Genomic DNA, 18,379 nt, shown 5'->3' with positions numbered 1-18,379 from the left:
ACCCAAAATCGTCATTAGAAAATTTGTTAAGTCGTGCAAATCATTTCATCGAAGCGAAAGAAGACAATTCTAAATGAAATGAGATTTGTTGTTCTAATTTTTCAAAATGTCCAGTTTACTTTAAGACAAAATGTGTCAATAAGATTTACATCTACACTTATTGCGCAAAGGTTTCTGCAACAGACACTTGAATAAATTTAATATTCAGAACAAGAGACCTATAATATACAGGTATTATTACACATTATTAGTTACAATTTAGATAACTGCATTAAACTAGAAAAAAAAACAATTTAAAAGTTTATACTACTCAGAATAATATATTAAGTATTATCAGTTTTGAAATCGCGATGGTTTCCGTGTGTAGAATAAAAATGCGATTGTCTGCCACGAAATCTGAAATATATGTTAGATAAATGACACCGGATCTCGTCTTACTGCTCAATTTCCATCAAGCTGAATCCTTCCACCGTTTCCGAAAGGCTTGCCTTTGAATAACAACATCGTAAGCAAACAATCTTTCAAACAAATATGAATAGAGAAGACATGTGTTTCGTGTTCTTTTTTTTGCTGTTCCTGCTCCTGAAGATGATGACGCCTTTGAGAGGCAACCAACTGAACAAACTTGCACAAACATTCCAACACATCCAACATTACGGGCTGTTGCGGTTCGGATTGAAATGTTGCAGATGAAAAATCCGTGTTTCGTCGAAGAAAAGCACAAACTAATGTGATTATATTTATTCGTTTCCGACAAAAGTTTCGCAGCACTTTACAGTTCACCAGACGAATTGTGGGATTGTGGCACTTTTTACTTCCCGAGACTGAGAGCTCGTCGTCCGTTCGGTTTTACCCTTTCGAAGGATCTCATCCCCTGGCGCCAAGATTATAACAACAGTTTTTTTTTGTATGCTTTATTTTGTCGATACATTTCTCTAGAATAGTTGATGGGTCCTAACCACTAGAACATGACGTTTGATACATTGAACAAAGGAGATTGCCTTGTTAGATACGATTCACTGGTTTTTGTTTGAAACATCAATTTTACTTCTCCGTTTAGGAATAACATCTATGAAATTTTGTTATGTAAAAATTTAAACAGTTGTGCTTTATTTATTATTTATGTTCTTGTATTGGTGTAATGCAACATAAATGTAAAACAACTGAAAAACGTTTTTTTTTGCAGTAACGCAGCCGTTGTTAAAAAAAAACACAATATTTTTTTTATTTTTTAATTCTCATATAAAAAGGTTATGCAATGACTGTGAAAACCGATTTTGAACCGAGGCCCGGAGGGTGCGCAAAATGTCTGTATGAGTGTAACATTTTTTTGCACTCACTTATCTCGAAGATGGCTAAATTGATTTCATGAACTTAGCTTCAAATGAACGGTCTTATAGTCCCATAGTTTGCTGTTGAATTCATTTTGATCCGACTTCCGGTTCCGGAATTCCAAGGTAGTATGTGCAAATCTTTGATAAAATGCGCACTTGATTTTCTCGGAAATTCGTTAAACGATTTTCACAAACTAAGATGCAAATAAAAAGTCCCCAAAAGTTGATCCAGATCCAACCTCCGATTCCGGTATTACAGCGCGATAAGTGAAAAACTTTCATTTGCATGAGTATGTTTTCACAAGTGATGGCAAAACGAGGTGCAAATTTTTATAAAACTTACTGGTAAATTCATCTAGTTGGCAGACATTGTTAGTTAGTGGATATATAAAACTGCTTTGGGACTATCAGTTCCCGGTTTCCCCTTTCCGAAAGCATAAGTAATAATCAAGAAATGCTTCTAAAACAGAACTCTTTGATTTCTCAGTAATGGTTAAACCGATTTTCACAAATCATGATTCAAATCAAAGCTTTCATTGTCTTAAAAGATACGGTACAATTTCATCCAGATTCGGCTTCCGGTTCCGAAATTGTAGAGCGATGAGTGTCAAAACATTAAAATAGTCATTCAAAATGACGATGCAAAACCGGTACGCGTCGATACGTGCTGGTACGGAAGAAGAAAATACCACCGGCTTCGTTCGAAGCGTACTTTGTTCGATTTCGTATAGCGTAAATGGTTGCCACATTTAAATCTATATTTTTCAAGTGAAAAATGTGTAAATCTATGAATCTTTTATTCAATGTGTATACTCGTTGGTATTATCACAAAATCATGATAGAAAGTTCATGCAATCACTTGAAAAATTGACTAGTGAACATTGGCCCAGAAGGTCTAAGTCTGTGAGTATGTGTCAAATAATGTCACTCATTATATAAAATCTCATGGGATACTATTGAATTTCATCAAGTGTTCATAGGGTAAAGTGTGTTTGAAATTGCACACCTTTTTTAGAGCGATGGTGCGAAACAGAGTAAAATTCTTCTAGGTTTGACTCAAAACTTATTTAATTGGTAGTCTATATTAGTTACTTACTAAATGAATCGACTTCGGCTATATTGGTTCCCAGTTCCCGGTTTCGGAAGTACCGGAAATAGTGATTAAAAACTCTAAAACGAAACTCACTCAATTTTCTCACAGATGATTTGATCGATTTCCACAAACTTAGGCTCAAATGAATGTTTCTATAGTCTCATTAGTTGCTGTTTAACTCCATCCGGGTTCGACTTCCGGCCCCAGAACTATAAGGTATAGTGAGTTTAGTGCATTTAGTGCGAAGATGCAGAATGACGAAAAATTCTAATTAGCTTGACATAACTTATTATAATAAAAACGGTTATGTGCCCTAGCACAAAATTTGACTAACCCCTAAATTGACATAACTGTTTAAAAACTGGAAAGGTTAATACCCAAAGAAAGTTTCTTATTAGGTTTTTTATTGTCGCTGCTAACCTCAATCGGATGAAAAATTTTTGGTAGTTCAGCAGTACTGTTTGACAAATTGGATGAGATCATTTATGGCCCATATCGCCTAAATTTTTTTTTTTATTTTTTCACGATTGGATACGGTTTGTTTTTGAGATTTATTAAATAAAAGTGACTAGTTGCAAAGTGTAAAGAAGATTATTTCTTCTTCTTCTTCTTTTTGGTTGGCATCACCTTACTTGAGATGACACCGATTGATGGCACAGCAACTTAGGCTATATTGTCAGTAAATTTTCGTTTATAGTCCAATGGAATTTCTTTCCACTGGACTACAAACGAAATTCTCGCTGTGTGGCTGCGTCGAGTCGTCAAAGTACGGATAAAAATCCTTTCTTTCTTGCGAAATACTCGACTTTTCTCCGGACTAACACGATACAACGTGCTCACTCGTTGAGAGTTTCACCGGAAGTAAAGATGATTGTATACGCTTGTTTATAAACAGTACCGCTGAACTGTCAAGTACGAATGCTTGTTCATTTGTGACTTCACGATGAAAAATCTTTTTTATTCAAGTTTCAAAAAAAAAGCTCTTGGCAGAATCTTCTAGTTATATTTTTGTAAATGTAAGTAATAATGTTACACCACTAGGTGGATTAAAAAGGTTTTTACTGGCTCTTGTTGTAATCCGCTTTTTTAAGAGAGAGAGAGAGAGAGAGAGAGAGAGAGAGAGAGAGAGAGAGAGAGAGAGGTATTCTCATCGCTTTCCAGTAAGCATTAAAGACAGAGATGCCAGGTAAAAAATATCAAAAATATTCAACAGGGTCTGTAAATCTGAAAAAAAAAATCTGCAGTCAGCAAGTATGTCTTGCTGGCAGCAATTTCTCTATAAAGTATGACACGCAAAACTGACTTGGCGAGCAAACAAAAAAAAAAGGTCGCGGAAATTTCAAAAGTCTGTAAATATAGACGAAAGTCTGCGATAATAGCACAGACTAACAGACATGACAGTATGAGTAAATTCTTATAAAAATAATTTTTCGTTATGCACTAGTTCCACCTATATTGTACTGCGCGAACTATCTACTATCTGTACACCCCTTGTGTTACATAAAGGTTTTTTACTAGTTGGTTTCCCCTCGTTTGTCAACACCGATCAGCTGCTTGCAGGGTTGCCTGATTTCATCGAAATATTTGAAAATGAATCGTCACAATAAATTTTTGGATTACGTTGATAATATATTTAACTTTTTTAGCGATGTTGGAAGGTAAACATTTATTTTACTTAACGTTGTTCATCTAGACTATTTTTGATTGTGTTGGTAATTTTCACCCGAAATTAAGTGACGGCAGACCAGAAGCAAGTAAATATTGTAACAAAACGGGTTCGATTTTTTATTGCGTTGTAGGATGAGAAGTAGGCACAATTCTGTATATAGTTTTGGCAATATGTAATTAATCTGTATCCTGCATGAAATTCGCATGGGGGTATACAAATCAATACATTACAGGTAATTCTGTATGAATGGCAACTCGGTTGGTAAATGAAAAAAATAAACACAGTCTAGATGACAGACAGAATGTTTTTGATAGGGTAACGTGGTGCCATCATGACACATGTGAGTACTGTCCCAAATAAAGGAATATTCGAAATGACCGTTTATATGGTTAAAGAATCTAATTTGAGTGTCCTGTCTGTTAGTCTGTGATAATAGGTCTGCGAGAATTTCAAAAGTCTGCACAACTAAAAATGTCTGCAGCACTATAACCCAAATCGCCAGATTTACAGACAAATCTGCAGACCTTGCATCTCTGATTAAAGATCAAATCCTCTCATCTTCGATCATTTTATCATCGTCGTTGTTGATGTTGTTGTTGTAACTGCTGTTATTGTTATTATTGCTCAACTTATTATAGTCGATGTTAGGGACCGTTCATAAACCACGTAGACCAATTAAATTGGAATTATTAATAAGTTTAGGGAACGCTATTCCTTGAATGAGCTATCAGGAAGAGGCAGAAAACCTGGTTCTTTCAACCCGAAACTAGACCAGAAAGTGGTATCTCTAATTTATTTATTTATTTATTTATTATTAAATTTATTCATCTGACAATAAAATAGTCTTAATGAATTGGTTTAGTCAAGTCATAAAATTGTAGATCGCTGTACTTTCTGCACGAATTTGTGTGATGGTTCATCAAATTCAAAAAGGTCTTCAACGGTGCCAAATGTCCTCAAGCATGATGTTATCGGTTCGTAATACCCGAACGTCGTTCGATGAAATCTCGGCTGAAATAAACTGGAAGAGCGCAGTGATCGTTGTGAAGCACGAAAATCGAGTTGAGACAAAATCTTCGGTGAGTCGAGTTTGTGTCTGGAGCGTTTGTCCATCAATTGCATAGTCGAATCGAATTGGGTTCAGTATTCGGTGAAACGTTATGACCTGGCATTTTGAAATGCTGACAATCAACCAGTTTCTACGACACCAGGCGACAAATGTATCTAGAAGTTTTTGAAGCTGGATGCAGTCGTCAATAGAGCGAACTTCAAGATATAATTTCAAATCATCGGCATATACTAATCTGCAGCCAACTCCGAGCACCGAAACAGCATCGTTGAAGAACAGCAAAAACAAAAGTGGACCCATATTGCTGCCTTGAGGAACTCCTGATAAATTTGAGAACGAAGATGATACACAAGAGCCGAGCTTAATTCGCAGGACTCTACCACATAAGTAAGAGCGTAGCCAGTCAGTAAACTTTTGTGTGGCGCCCAGCCGCAACATCTTGCACAAGAGTATTCGGTGGTCAATTCGGTCGAAAGCTGCTTTCAGATCAGTGTATACTGCATCAATTTGTACTTTATTCTCCAAACTAGAAAAACAACTGGAAGTGAAATCTAAGAGATTCGTGCTGACGGAACGACCTGGCATAAATCCATGCTGATCAGTAGAGATGTAATTTTTAGTACGAAAAAGTACCTCAGTGCTCACAATTATTTCGAACAGTTTATGTAGATGCAGCTGATAAATTGGTTATGCCTCGATAATTTCTAACATTTGTACGATCACCGCTCTTGTATACAGGAAACATGAAAGACTGCTTCCAAGTCATCGGAAAAATACCTTGCTCAAATGATTTGTTAAATATAGTGCACAAAGGATCGGCTAAAGCAGAAGCGCAATGACTGTACACCGCTGCAGGTATGCCATCTGGTCCGGCAGAGAACGATCGTTTCAACTTCTTCGCTGCGGCAACAATCATATCGGAAGTAACCAAAAATGTGTCAATGTGCACTAAATTCTCAGGAACATCCACCGCGGCGGTCTCCGCATTGATACCGGAGGCTGTTTTTTCTGCAAACACCGAAGCAAAGAACTTTGCAAACAGATCACATGACTCCAAGGATGACCTGGATTCAACACCATCGAGACAAACTTTTGAAGGAATTGATGAGCATTTACGTTTCGAGTTTACAAAAGTCCAGAAATGTTTGGGATTCCGACGAAGATCAGTTTGAACCCGCATAACGTAGGATTTGTACAACCCCGCGTTTAATTTGCGATAGTTATCACTGGAACTTTTGAATCATGAAGAACAAATCAATGTGTCAATATGTGATTTGGTAAAAACAATCAGGAACGAGTATTGGAATGATCCAGCGTATCAAGAGGCGAAATCACCTGAAGACCTACAAGAAACAAAAAATCTCGAATCAAAGTGTAGAACAGAAGAAGCGAGCAGCAACAAGGGCCCGGCCCAAGTAGCAATCCACAACTAGTTCTGATACGACAAAGTCCAAACTATGTTGCAACAAGAGCACGAATATGTGTTTTATGTTATACTGGTTAAAACAAGGTGACAGCAGTGTTTCTTTATAACGTAAACATTAAACTAACTATCATTTGTAAGTTATCGTTACTTGATTCTAACATATCTTTACTTACAGCTATGTTTTTAGCTACTAGTTGAAAAAAGGTTTATTTTCCGTTGCGAAACCATTATAAATACGTAAGCGTATATGTAAATCGTTACTGTGAATTGATGTAGTAATAACTTAGATACTATAAGATTATAACATATAATTTCTTCATTGATTCTGATAGTTATCGGTAGGTTTTCCCAACGTTATGGTAACGAAAATGCAAACAAAACAACCTTTGTTGGCCTGAATATGGCGAACACAATATGGAGTCTCAAGAAGTGTATGAAACATAATTAAAACCAGGATATTACTTGTTTCAAAACTACTTTTTGCCGAAAATAGTGAAAGGCAGAATAGTCATTTTTGTTCTATGCACTGTCATAAATACGAAGAAAATAATATAGGGATTGAACATCGATTGTGATAATATTATAATTCTCATGATATATGAATTTAAAATGATGAGAAATCACTCTACTTGGAATAATTTTGAGCATTCTGAACATAGTGTTATTTTGCTGTTTATTTTTTATATCTTTATGAACAGATTTTGATTGGAGGCGCATAAAAAACAGTTGAGTAAAATTTAATTCCGCTCGACAGTTTCAAAATCGTTGTGAAATTTGCACCTTGTATCAAGTTTGTGATTTAAAGTACTCTTCTGCTTTTTTATTGATGATAGAAAAGTGTTCTGTATGCATTCAATGTTTATAATGTCGATGGTGACTAAGTTTCAACTAGTTTACTTGAAAACAAGTTATTTTCAAGTTATGAAAAGATAAGTTCTTTCAGTATGACATTACAACGTAGCGACAACTTATTTTTAGCCGACTTAACAACTAGTAGAAACTGCGCTTTTTGAGTCATGCAAGTGGTGAGATGATAGTAACAATCACTCAAATATCTAGTTGCAAACTAGTCACAAACAAGCTAGCGTAACAAAAATTGTTACTTGGGGGAAATTGTATTCCCGTCTTTCGCCGTGTCCGGATGCATGCGTTTTGATGGATGATGAGTCTTATGTAAAGAAGGACTCAAAAACCCTTCCAGGTCCACAATACTTTACTGTCGTCGTTGGGGAGGATGTGAGCGATAAGGACAAGTCGATTCAAGCGGGAGAAATTCGATTGAAAGGTACTGGTATGGCAAGAAATATGTTTCTGTGGTTTGAAGTAAACTATTTTTACACTACCGGCACTATAAATGCAGAAATCTATCGATGTGAGTGTCTCCAGAAGAGATTGCTGCCTTTATATAAGGAGCATAGTGCACCTCCACTGTTTTGGCCGGATTTAGCGTCAGCTCACTATGCCAAAACCACTCTCAATTGGCTTGCGGAAAAGGGTATAAATTTCGTTCGGAAAAATATCAATCCATCAAATTGCCCTCAGCTTCGACCCATCGAACGTTACTGGGCAATCGTGACGAGGGTCTTCAAGAAGACTGGTAAGGCAGCTGGGAACATGCAGGAGTTCAACAAAATTTGGGCTCAAGCGTCCAAAAAATGCGATGCAACACGGACATCGCTTCCGAACAATGATGCAATGCGATGCAACACTTGTTTTCATTATGCTCAAGTTTACCCTGGTACAATAAAGGATGAATTTTTAGTTTGAATAAAATATCGTTCTTTATCATAATTTAAAAGAAAAAATTGTGGATAGCTTATTATCGATACACTCCTTAAACAACCACCAAAAATATGAAACAAAAACGTTGGGGTCTAGAAAAACATCTATTACAACCAAATATGTCCATCTCTTCTGTGTGACGAAGAGCAAGCGAAATTTCTCCCCGCGCACTGACAACTTCAACGAGAGCTCTTCTCTTTTACATATGTACACCATTGTTGTATAAAGTGAGTGCGCGTATTTATTTTCTTTTACCTCTAGCACTGAATCGCACCAAAGTGCTAGAGCAGAGCTATCAAATTCTCTGAGGTGGATGCGGATATTTTCACAGAGGTGTACACGTCGGTGAGCACTCTGGTGTACGGTTTGTGTAGAAAAAGCGTGGAGTAATTTTCGTTTTTCCTTGCAAGATTTTCATAGCGCCAGTGATCACTTAGGTGTATTTAGGTGAGAGCACGTGAGAGCGAAGAGAATGTGGTTCTCTCGCACCAGCTACCTTTAACACAAGCACACACTCACACACAAGTTTCTCTAATGGACACTGAGAAGAAGTGCTCTTTTCTTTTTGTGTGGAGCCCACCGAATGCATCCGCAGTGTAGAAATGGAACTTACGCACTGGTTTAAAACAATGAAATATGTCTTCTAAATATTTAAATCAACATTCCTAGTTTTGATATTGAACCTCTTCATACGAACGAATGCTTTCAACTGAGAAAAACATGAAAAACGTACGAAATGTTCAATATTTTCATTCCGTCGCCGTCTTGAATTTCTTCACCAGCATGAAATTCAGAACGTTCAGAAATTTTCATGCTGGCAACAACCAGCAGCTGGCAAGCGTTTACATTATGTTGTAAGCATGCTGGCAGCCAGCAGAAGTGTAAACGGGGTATAAACATGTTTGGCAGATGTCATACACTGAAAATAATTTGCACTCTAAGTGCATCAAGTACACACTTAAAACCATTTCTTGAGCTCGGCATAATAAAATGCCGAAACTGATCAACAACACGTAAATTTGCTGATTGCTCAGTAATCAATACGCATGTTTCTGAACTTCGTTAAATGCATTCACTGATTTTTCGGTAAAATGCTTCACTTTGCCGAAATTTGGCATAATTGCTTGCTGAATTTATCAGTAAACAACAGATATGCCGACATCAGCAGAGACGTTTGCCGAGATTTCGGAATATGCGCTAGCTGATGCCGAGATTCAGCACGACAGCTGTCATTTATTGCCGCGTTACATTTTCGCTTCGAATTGTGCGATTATTTTCTAATGAAATTCTCGAGTGAAAAAATGGGAAGAAGCGTGGAACCACTTGCAAGTAAAAATATCGAATAAATATAGTGACATGTTTCGCTTTAAAAAAGCGACTTTATCAGAGCACTCGCGATTTTAAGGGAAAAACACCCAACACGGGGCTCAAAGCGTCCTCGAGACAAAACTGTGGGGGATAGGCGAAAAAATAACCCAATGCATGGAATAATTCAATAGATCAAAGTAAGTTTATTTTTTGAACAATACCGTATATGCATCATTAAATATTGAACATTTTTGTAAGCCAAAAATCAATATATATTTTAATTTTCATATTTCCAGCTCGACTCAAGGTGGCTTTTTATTTATGCTACATGTTTTCAGGTAGGCTTTAAGCACTACTTGCAACCAATTTGTAAGCCTCCTTTAAGTGTTAATAAAATGAATTTTTTATCCTGAATAAATACAAACAAAATTAATTGACTAGATTTTTAATTACTGATGATTCGGTAATTTATTTTTTTCATTTTTTCGTTTTATTGGATTGCCGAATATTCAGTGAACGTTTCACTGAGCAAACAGTAAATCTTATGTCGTTTTCGTTTTTAAATTGCACTACACCGGTGTTGCGAAAGCTGCACCTAAACCGTTCGTTTTTACCAATTGCACTACACCAGTGCTACACTTTTTCTGCACCGATACCACTGGTGTAGCACTCATCAAAAGTTTGGTGTAGCTCTGTGCAATGGAATCGTTTATTGTAGTCAATGGTTACTGTTTATGTTTTCGTCATTTTTGTTCGTTTATTCATGCCTCAGTGTAGCACTGCACCGGTGTAGTGCAAATTAAAAACGAAAACGCCATTATACTGACGATTTCGGCAATATTTGACGTTTGTCAAATTTTAGGATGCCGAGACACTCAGTAATTTTATTTTTGCCGAGATGATTGCTGATTACTCGGCTGTGCGAATCTCGGCATTTTTTTGCCGAGACTCAGCTAAAAAAATTAAGTGTGTACAAAGCATATGAACTGTCACTACTTGTAGAACACATGAAATTCATCAAAATATACACTTAACTCATAAAATCAGTGTAAACTGTTGATATTTAGTGGAAATCATGCAACATTTAGGGTAACAGAGGTATTTTGGCCAGTTCATATATTTTGGCCCACCTAACAAACTTTATGGATTCAATCGATCTTAGGTAACCCATGTTGCATCAGTTTGAAGCTAATAACATTAAATTACCTATTGCGGAAGGATTTTTCAAAGATATTACAACATTTGTTGGATATTTTTACAAAGTGGGCCAAAATAAAATCGATCCTAAAGTGGGCCAAAATACCTCTGTTACCCTATATAAAATGCACATCAAAACTAGAGGGTATATCGTTACCTATAGATTCTATATGAATTTCATACAAATGTCACATTGTTTTCCTCATAGCTTTCAATTGAAGCACAGTTTACCGAATCAAGTGTTTTGCCCATACATTTGTGCTGTACTCATTTCCACTAGAAAATGTGGTGTTTTTGACCACATGTAGTTCGATTCAATAGCAAAACACATCACATCCAAAGGAAAAGACATGAAAACTAAATGAAAAATAATCTAATCTCGCATTTTAGTGAATTTGCACATGAAATCTTAACAGAAATCGCTTTGGTTATATATAGAAATGAAAATGCATATTAAATTGAAGTGCTGTTTACAATATGAATTTTTATCAGTGTACCAACCAAACCAAACAAAATTAAGGCTCGTTCACACCAAACGTTCATTATCGAGACTTTTGTAACTTAACGCAAACTTCATACCGATCAGAGAAGCCAGATCTGCAGATTTGTCTGTAAATCTGCAGATTTCGTACATAGTGCTGCTGGCATTTTTTGTTGTGCAAACTTTTGAAAATCGAGGTTTTCGCAGACTTTCGTCAAAATTTACAGACTTTTGAAATTGTCGCGACCTTTTTTTTTTGGCTCGTCAAATCAGTTTACCGTATCATACTTTATAGAGAAATGCCTGCCAGCAAGTCATACTTGCTGACTGCATATTTTTTCGGATATACAGACATTTGCAACCCTTAAGTCTTAAGATTTTTGAATGTTTTACCTGGCATCTCTAATATCGATAGACCTGGTGAAAATATGAGTGATATGATCAGAGATGCCAGGTCTGCAGATTTGTCTGTAAATCTGCAGATTTGGGGTATAGTAGAGTGACTATAATCAGAGTGGCGACAGCTGTTCGTTTGGAATGACAGCTACCAGTTCCAAACGAGCAAACGACCTGTCAATTCAATGTAAAGCTAATGGAATGTTTTGAATTGTTGCCAACATTACGGATGAGATGTCGTCACTCTGGTTATAGGCACTCTAGGGTATAGTGCTGCAGACATTTTTTGCTGTGCAGACTTTTACAGACTTTTGAAATTCTCGCAGACTTTTGCAGATTTTTGAAATTCTCACAGACTTTCGTCTATATTTACAGACTTTTGAAATTTCCGGGACCTTTTTTTTTTTTTTTTGCTCGCCAAGTCAGTTTTGCGTGTCATATTTTATAGAGAAATACTTCTGACTGCAGATTTTTTTTCAGATTTACAGACCCTGTCTGCAGATATTTGAAATTTTTACCTGGCATCTCTGGATATGATACACCACTAGGTGGATTGAAACATGCTTCCATTCTTCTATTTATCACAATTTGTTCCTCGTTCCCTGGCAAAATAAATAAAGTTCATATCAAATTTATATACTCTAGAAACTTTATGTTTGGTTTGAATAAATGACATTCATTATCCGTAACCTGGGTTCGCACCACAATTGAAATCGTTTTAATGTTAATTAATATAATTATCATTACTGTTTACGACCCTCACAGTGGCACCACTAATCGTTAATATTAAATCAGATTATGCTCGGCTGTTAGTGCCTACCACATACCGCTGAAGATGGATGGTTATGATTTTCAACAATTGCAGTCGACATCGACCTCTTACTAGGGGACGGAACCAGACTCGTTTTGGTTCTTTTACGACGGATCAATTGAACTTTATTACGTTAATTAGCAAATATGCGAAATAATTAATAGATGATGCGTGAAAATCTGTCTACATTTTGTTTGCGCCCATTTTGCAGCTATGCTCCGCTGCAGGACCGCCGGCACCCGACCGTGATTTAATCTCTGGGGCATTCAATTTACGGTTTCGCAAACACCCACCACTCACATCGTTCCTTAAACGTTTCCTGTCCCCTGCTTGCAAGCAAATTTGCTGCTTACGTGTGCTCTGAAATGTTCACACCGGTATTTCTCCCCTACTAACCGACAGCACCGACCGACCCGGGTGTATGACGGGGTCTTTCATCCACGGATCGGGGTTGGTAAAAATCACCACGGCCCACGACACTTTGCTTTTCTATTAATCGACAGGGAATCAGGTGCGTTTGTTGATACCATTTCCCCTCCCCATGAATGCTTTCCCGAACCGGAGCTGCTGCAAACCCCCGTCAAGTAAATCGCAAGAATCAGTAGCGCCCCGTTGCAAAATTCCAACACCGACACCGGGGAAGCCGGTGCTTGATGATGATGATGCTGCTGCACGTGGTGAAAGTTGACGGCATTAATATTTCACACTTGGCAAACTTTGAAATTGAGAATATTTATTATTCATGTGCCGGCTTTTGTTGGTGAGTGGTGATTATTTTTTTTCCGGGGGAAATTTAAAAATTCTGCCATATAACCGCGCATATTTGCATCAACCTGTATCACAGTAATCAAATCTGAAATGCTGTCACGTGTCGGTTGCCCCCTTTTTTAATATCTTTGCATATGCTAATTTACCACCGGCACCGAACAATACTTCGCTGACCCAGATTTTTCTCGTCAATTCTCTTTGCAGTCATGTGAGGAAGCTATACTGAAGCTGAAAGCGGCTGCCGCCAACCCCCAGACTCCGGTTCACTACGTGGTAAACCAGATCCTGTATCCGCTGGTGCAGGGCTGCGAGTCGAAGGATATCAAAATCATCAAGGTTTGCCTCGGGATGATGCAACGTCTGATAACTCAGCAGGTTGTGGATCAGAAAGGAGCACGCTACATCACCGATACCCTGTGGATGCTGATGGAAAATGGAACCGAAGAGGTGAAAATTTTACAAAGCGTCACTCTGCTTCTGACCACCAACACCGTAGTCCACGGGGAAACGCTGGCAAAGACGTTGGTTCTGTGCTTTAGGTTACATTTTACCAAGGATTCAACGACTATTAACACGGCAGGAGCGACTGTGCGGCAGTTGGTTTCTCTCGTATTCGAGAGGGTAGTCGCCGAAGAAGGCGAGGCTGAGGCCAATCAGGATGAAAAACGAGAAGTGAATTTAGAAGAGCTCAAATTGGCCACGGGTGTTGCCCCGAAAGGATTGCGCCCGTGTGCGGCAGATGCTTATCTATTGTTTCAGGATTTAGTTCAGCTTGTCAACGCGGATCAACCCTACTGGCTGCTCGGGATGACCGAAATGACACGCACCTTCGGACTGGAGCTGCTAGAGTCTGTCCTAACTCAGTATACGTCGGTGTTCTACAAGAACCCGGAATTTTCGTTCCTACTGAAGGAACGCGTCTGTGCTTTAGTCATTAAGCTGTTTTCACCGAACATCAAGTACCGAACGATGGCACCACAGAATGCCCAAACGACGGCTCCCCATGATAAACCGTACTTTCCTATCAGCATGCGACTGCTGAGGGTGGTTTCAATTCTAATTCAAAAGTATCATAGCTTACTGGTTACGGAGTGCGAGATATTTCTGTCGCTGATTGTGAAATTTTTAGACCCCGATAAACCAGCCTGGCAACGATCTCTGGCACTGGAAGTGCTCCACAAAATGACCATTCAACCGGAACTGCTGATTTCGTTTTGCCGTTGCTACGACCTGAAAGATCATGCCACCAACATTTTCCAGGACATCATAAATTCTCTCGGAACCTACGTGCAGAGTTTGTTCATCAACACGCCGCTGTTGAATAGTTCCGTTGGTGGAACTCAAGGCCAACCGGCAGCTTTAATTGGAGGACTTCCAGTTGGACCAGGCATTTCACCACAACCGGGCTTTCTGTTTCGTGGTGTATTCCTTCCGCTGGTTGTCACGTTCCCTGCTGGACAATCCAAATCGATGTTCTTGGAAATGTTGGACAAAATGGAACCACCTCCGATTCCGGATGGCTATGGGATTTCGGTTGCGTACGCTTGCCTGCTCGACATAGTACGATCAATCTCTCTGTCGATACAAGGACCGTCGCAGCTGGGAGTGGAAAACCCAATCCCCTACAGAAAACGCGTAACCGAAGATGATAAGGCGCTGCATATTCAGCTGATCTATTCCAGTTGGTTGGGACTGCTGTCGGCCCTTGGACCCCTAATTGATGCAGCCACCGATGAATCCACGACGGAAAATGTACTCAAGGCCATTCAGAACTATGCCGCACTTTGCGGTCTACTGGAACTGCACACTCCACGGGATGCCTTCATAACGGCGCTCTGTCGAGCATCGCTTCCTCCACACTATGCCTTATCGGTGCTGAACGTCAACTACCAGGGCAGCCAGTTCAAGAGTCACTCTCGTGGTGGCAGCCAGGATATGGGAAACGTGTTCCTGGGATCATACGGGGATGCCGATCAGCAGCAACAGCAGCGACATCCGGTGGTTGCCGTCGGTACGCCCCTACCGACGTCATCACTTCCAGTTGGTGCACATCAGGGTCCTGTTCTGTTGACTGCCAAAAATCTCCAATGTATGAGATCAGTTCTTCATTTGGCTCATTGCCATGGAGGAATTCTCGGTAGCTCGTGGCACATCGTACTGACAACTCTTCAACATCTGGCTTGGATCTTGGGATTGAAACCATCGACCGGAGGCAGCCTACAGGCGGTTCAGAAACCTCCGACCGATGCCAACTCAATCACTCAGGTGATGACAGATCTTCCGGTTCTGTCGCAGATGCTGAGTCAACTGTTTGAGTCCAGTCAGTACTTGGACGATGTCGCCTTACACCATCTGATCGATGCTCTTTGTAAGCTATCCCACGAAGCCATGGAACTGGCCTACAACAACCGTGAACCTTCGTTGTTTGCCGTTGCAAAGCTGCTCGAGACCGGACTGGTCAATCTGTCACGCATCGAAGTCCTCTGGCGACCACTGACCAACCACTTGCTGGAAATTTGTCAACATCCTCATATCCGAATGCGAGAATGGGGCGTCGAAGCCATTACGTATCTGGTGAAAGCTGCCCTGCAGTACAAATACGAGAAACCTTTGAAGGAAAACCTCAAGCTGCAGACTTTACTGCTGGGACCATTGTCGGAATTTTCCTCCGTTCCGCACGGTGACGTTCGCCAACGGCAACTGGAGTGTGTTCTACAAGTGCTGAACGGTGCCGGCGAAACCCTGTCCCATGGTTGGCCTCTCGTTTTGGGAATCATCGGTGCCGTTAACGATCATCATGGCGAAGCCCTCATCCGAATTGCCTTTCAATGTCTACAACTTGTGGTTACCGATTTCCTACCCGTAATGCCCTGGCGCTGTTTGCCACTGTGCGTAAATACGGCTGCCAAATTCGGATCGCAAACACAAGAGTTGAATATCTCGCTGACTGCAGTTGGTTTGATGGTAAGTTTCCGGTCAGCATAACCATTTTTAAGTCAATGTTGCCAACAAGCTTCAATCGTTTCAGTGGAACATCTCCGACTACTTCAATCAAAATCAGGAGAAACTGTCGCAAACGGTTTGCGACGACACGTCGGTATTGCCGGACTTCCCCGGGACGCTCAACATGCCCCACTTCGATCGTCTGTGGATGTGTTTGTACGCGCGGCTCGGCGATCTGTGCGTCGATCCGAGACCAGCGGTCCGCAAGTCGGCTGGGCAGACTCTGTTTTCGACAATTTCCGCCCACGGAAATTTACTGAATCCGCCCACCTGGCAGGCGGTTCTCTGGCAGGTGCTGTTTCCACTGTTGGACAAGGTGCGGGCCCTGTCCAGCTGTGCAAGCAACGAAAAGGTGGACACCAGCGGTAACATACTGATCCACCATTCGCGAAACACGGCACAGAAGCAGTGGGCCGAAACGCAGGTTCTGACGCTGTCCGGTGTGTCCCGGGTGAGAAACGCGACCCAGTGTTATTCGTTGTTTATATGTTTATTGATTGTAACTCTGCCCCTTTTATTTCCGGTAGGTTTTTAACACCAAACGTACCCTGCTTCAGATGTTGGGAGATTTCCCGCGAGCCTGGGCTCTGTTGTTGGAGTTCATTGAAAACTCTGCCCTTAGCAAAAGCAATGAAGTTTCGCTAGCAGCACTGAAATCATTCCAGGAAATTCTGTACAATCGACCTTTGCCTCCGACGGATGAATCATCAATCAAAACGACGAAAAATTCTGAAAAGACAGCTAACGAAGAAATTGACATCTGGAACGTAGCCTGGCGAGTCTGGTTGACCATAGGAGCCGAAAGCACCAAGCCACCTTCGTTGTCCACGGACGGGCCGGATAGAGGAGGAGATGACATCTACATACCGAGTCAGGCGTTTTTGACGGCGTTGGTGCAAATCTTTCCGGCTTTGTTTCAGCACATTCGAACGCGCTTCACTAACAAGGACCTGACCCAGTTGTGTACGGTACTGATGAATGCCGTGGCTGTACCAGTTCACAGTGATTCGACGCCCTACATAATGTCCACTATTTCCGATTCTCTGCTGACTCCGCTGCACGACGGTGTTCTGGACTGTATGGAGCTGTTGCAGAAAGAAGCAATCGGAGGCGGTAAAGATGGAACCAACTTGAAACACATGATATCAGCCATCTTCAAACAGTTGTTGAGCTTTAGTAAGTTTGCCTGCGTACCGCCATCTTTCGATCGTGTTGAGACAAGGTTTGCAAACAGAATCGGTCTAATTTTCGAAAATCATTTCGAAACCAACTTCTTTTTATTGTAGGCCTATCAAATCCACCCGTTCCGGTAGCGGCGGAACTGCTCATCAGCTACCGACTAGTAACGGAGTCGAATGGGTCAGCATGAACTACATTCCTTTCGGAGAGAAAGCACTAACGGTTGCGGTCAAGCTGTACCAGCGAACGGCAGCCGACGAAACGGTCATCGAAGGTCAGATTCTACATGAAATCATCAAAGCGCTACACCTGCCACTGTCACTGAAGTACAACTGTATGTCGGCCAGTACCTGGAAGCTGGCAATTTCCAGTTTAATGACTGTGCTGCATACCGGCCTACCGGTGGCTCGGAAGCATCCCAAACCGTTCGCACCTTTGTGGAAAGATTTGTCGGACACGTTGGATCAGTTTCTGTTCCCGAAAAGGTAAGTGAATACTGTTTTATAGCGTGACGAGCGAAAACAAATTCACAGCCATAATTGGAGGACGTGAATACGAACAAAATTTACAAGATTCTTTTACACATTCCTATATCTAGAATCGTTCATCAACAGTCATCTAATGTTTGCGTAAATTTTGCAACTTTTACTGCTTCGCTTCCAGAATTGTAACGGTACATCTATAATAAAGTTTGACTTATTGTCGATAAACATATTCTACCACACAATTAAATAACGCAGAACAAACGAGTTTAAAAAATATTCATATATATTCACATACAAACTGAAGAGGAAAACTTCGCATGGTACTTTAAGAATATTTCAATGGTTCTAAAAAGAAACGCTTCGTGGAGTTTATTCGAT

At 40.1% G+C, this 18,379-nt stretch overlaps 1 protein-coding gene across 1 annotated transcript in view; it reads left to right on the top strand.

Moving 5' to 3' along the window:
- Positions 1-18,379, top strand: part of LOC131430264 (protein MON2 homolog) — a 36,259-nt gene that overhangs the window by 10,805 nt on the left and 7,075 nt on the right. The window contains exons 2-5 of the mRNA XM_058595083.1: positions 13,539-16,298; positions 16,363-16,788; positions 16,865-17,559; positions 17,624-18,001. Of these exons, the coding sequence (XP_058451066.1) occupies positions 13,539-16,298; positions 16,363-16,788; positions 16,865-17,559; positions 17,624-18,001 (4,259 nt within the window). The remainder of the gene's footprint in view (positions 1-13,538; positions 16,299-16,362; positions 16,789-16,864; positions 17,560-17,623; positions 18,002-18,379) is intronic.

The sequence above is a fragment of the Malaya genurostris genome, chromosome 2, assembly GCF_030247185.1.
Source record: "Malaya genurostris strain Urasoe2022 chromosome 2, Malgen_1.1, whole genome shotgun sequence".
In the NCBI taxonomy this organism is placed as follows: domain Eukaryota; kingdom Metazoa; phylum Arthropoda; class Insecta; order Diptera; family Culicidae; genus Malaya; species Malaya genurostris.
Note: the sequence above shows the minus strand (reverse complement) of the source record. Positions and strands in the feature narration are given on the sequence as shown.